Source organism: Sinocyclocheilus grahami, unplaced genomic scaffold, assembly GCF_001515645.1.
Source record: "Sinocyclocheilus grahami isolate Dianchi unplaced genomic scaffold, SAMN03320097.WGS_v1.1 scaffold271.1, whole genome shotgun sequence".
NCBI classification, from domain to species: Eukaryota; Metazoa; Chordata; class Actinopteri; order Cypriniformes; family Cyprinidae; genus Sinocyclocheilus; species Sinocyclocheilus grahami.
In genome coordinates this window covers 467,729-469,790 of record NW_015505450.1, presented here as the reverse complement: position 1 = coordinate 469,790, position 2,062 = coordinate 467,729, and the positions used below count along the sequence as shown (strand labels likewise).

Sequence of the window (2,062 nt, the reverse complement as noted above, 5' to 3'; positions counted from 1 at the left end):
AAAGAGCTTCGACTGGATAAAAAACTCAGGAGATTGTGTGTGAAACAGCAGAGTTTGATCATTTAGAGCCTTAGAAATCTGCATATCAATTATGATCCAGAGTTCATGTCTTGCTCTTCCAACCCTTGTGTTTAAAGGTCCAGGACGACTGGAAGTATGTGGCGATGGTGATTGACCGGATCTTTCTGTGGGTGTTTGTCCTCGTGTGTATTCTGGGTACGGCTGGACTCTTCCTGCAGCCGCTGCTGATGGGCGAGGACATGTGACGACTTCACATCCCAACATTTTCATAGCCAGAACCTAATTTCCAGCAACCTTAACTCAGCATTTTCATGCATTTATATCATGTTTCGGTTAGAGTTGAATTAAAAGGCATTGGTTTACAGGTTGGTTGACTCTGGGACTTTTAAGAGCTCAAACAGAGCAGCTAAAATGAGGATCATCATCGACTTTCAAGAAGATTTCTAAGTACCCACCCGACGGCTTACTGTCCTCCTTTGTCAATTCCTATTTCCATCAAAGTCATGCAACCCGGCTGCATTATATAAGGCTAAAACACATTTAGCCGATGACTGGACCGAATATTTGGCATGTAGATGGAGTATCAGAGAAGAGTATTCAAGTGTTGTCTTAAAGGAGTAGTTCACCAAAAAATGGACATTTATTCACCCTTGAGTTGTTTCTTTTCTTTTTTCATTTTAAAGAATGATCACACAGGTCTTTTATGTGTTTCACAGAAAGCTCCAAAATGACAAAAAAGCACCATAAAAGTAGTATGTACAAACTGCTTTTTTCCCTCAATGATAAACAGGCTATAATTACAGTTGTTCGCTGATAATCTTCCCCTCTAGTCAGCTGTGTAACTCATGAATGAAAGAATCGTACGGTCCATTCAAGTCCTCGTAATGAAAAGAGCTGCGTGAAGATTCTTCAGAAGTTCTGCTTTTGTGTTCCTTCAAATCTGACTGTCTGTAAACTCACACATTCCTTCGTGAGATATGGCTGCTGTTTATTGTCACGTATGATCATTATTTTTTACATTAAAAATGATTTTAATCTATCTAAAAACACTTGTCAGGCATGTTCTTGGGCAAAGTCACAATCTCCTTGTGTGAGTGTTGTATACTTTCAGATAAAAACCACCACCTAGTGGATACTTTGAGCAAGTCCCTGGTGAAAAGACTAGACGATTCTTCAGTAATGGGTCTCTAAAACAGTCAAAGTACTTTTTTCAAACATGTAATGGGTGTCCGCTTCTCTGTACATGTTCACATGTTCTCAATGTATGATGTAAAACCTCGATGCACACTTTCAGCTTTCTGAGGAATCCTCCAAATAAAGAAAGACTGAGGACTATGAAGGTCTTCTGTTCTACTGTCACCAATGTTGGCTGGCTGAAAATGATTTATCTTCAGTTTTGTGAGAATTTCAGTGTCGTAGCTACAAATCTGCCCCGGGCTGTATGCAGTAACGTTTTTATAACACACTAAATTACTGTCATGCACCTGAATCTCCGTTACTGTGAAGTTAACATAGCTTGCATAAAGCAATAAACCAAATCAATTGTTCCTGTCAGTGGCTTCTAGACTTGATATGAAGCAAGCTTAGAGCCAAAAGTGAATGATCATACTGACAACTTATTAGCAACCTATTAATAATAGCAACACTGTTTTGTATTCAATTGCATCTTCATTTGTACTGCACATCCACACCAAGTAGAAAGCTCTTAATCCAAGGCGTTCAAATGTTAGGGTCTTTCTTAAAATCAAGTGATTTTTAGTCGTTGAAACGCAATCAGCAGCGAAAGAGAACTCATTTGGCTATATGCGCACACATGTGCAAACGGTGCTCAGACCGCGGGAGGATTTTCGCCGCTTTATAGGCCTTGAACGCTTAAATACACACACTTGTATGTGTCAAAATGCCCGTCTTTGCCAGTATCTTCATAAACACGTTCATTTCGGTCTTAAGTGAATGCAAACAGATGAAAAAGGAAACACGTGTGTAACAATATAGCGAATACGGGCAGCTCTTAAAGTGACAGCAGTCTAATATTCCTGCT

The 2,062-nt window shown here is 39.6% G+C and overlaps 1 protein-coding gene across 1 annotated transcript in view; it reads left to right on the top strand.

Moving 5' to 3' along the window:
• The window catches only part of LOC107599761 (neuronal acetylcholine receptor subunit alpha-3-like), an 8,362-nt gene extending 7,037 nt beyond the window's left edge, over positions 1-1,325 (top strand). Inside the window, exons 6-7 of the mRNA XM_016291449.1 lie at positions 138-285; positions 451-1,325. Of these exons, the coding sequence (XP_016146935.1) occupies positions 138-266 (129 nt within the window). The 3' untranslated portion in view covers positions 267-285; positions 451-1,325. The remainder of the gene's footprint in view (positions 1-137; positions 286-450) is intronic.
• The last annotated feature ends 737 nt before the right edge of the window (positions 1,326-2,062 follow it).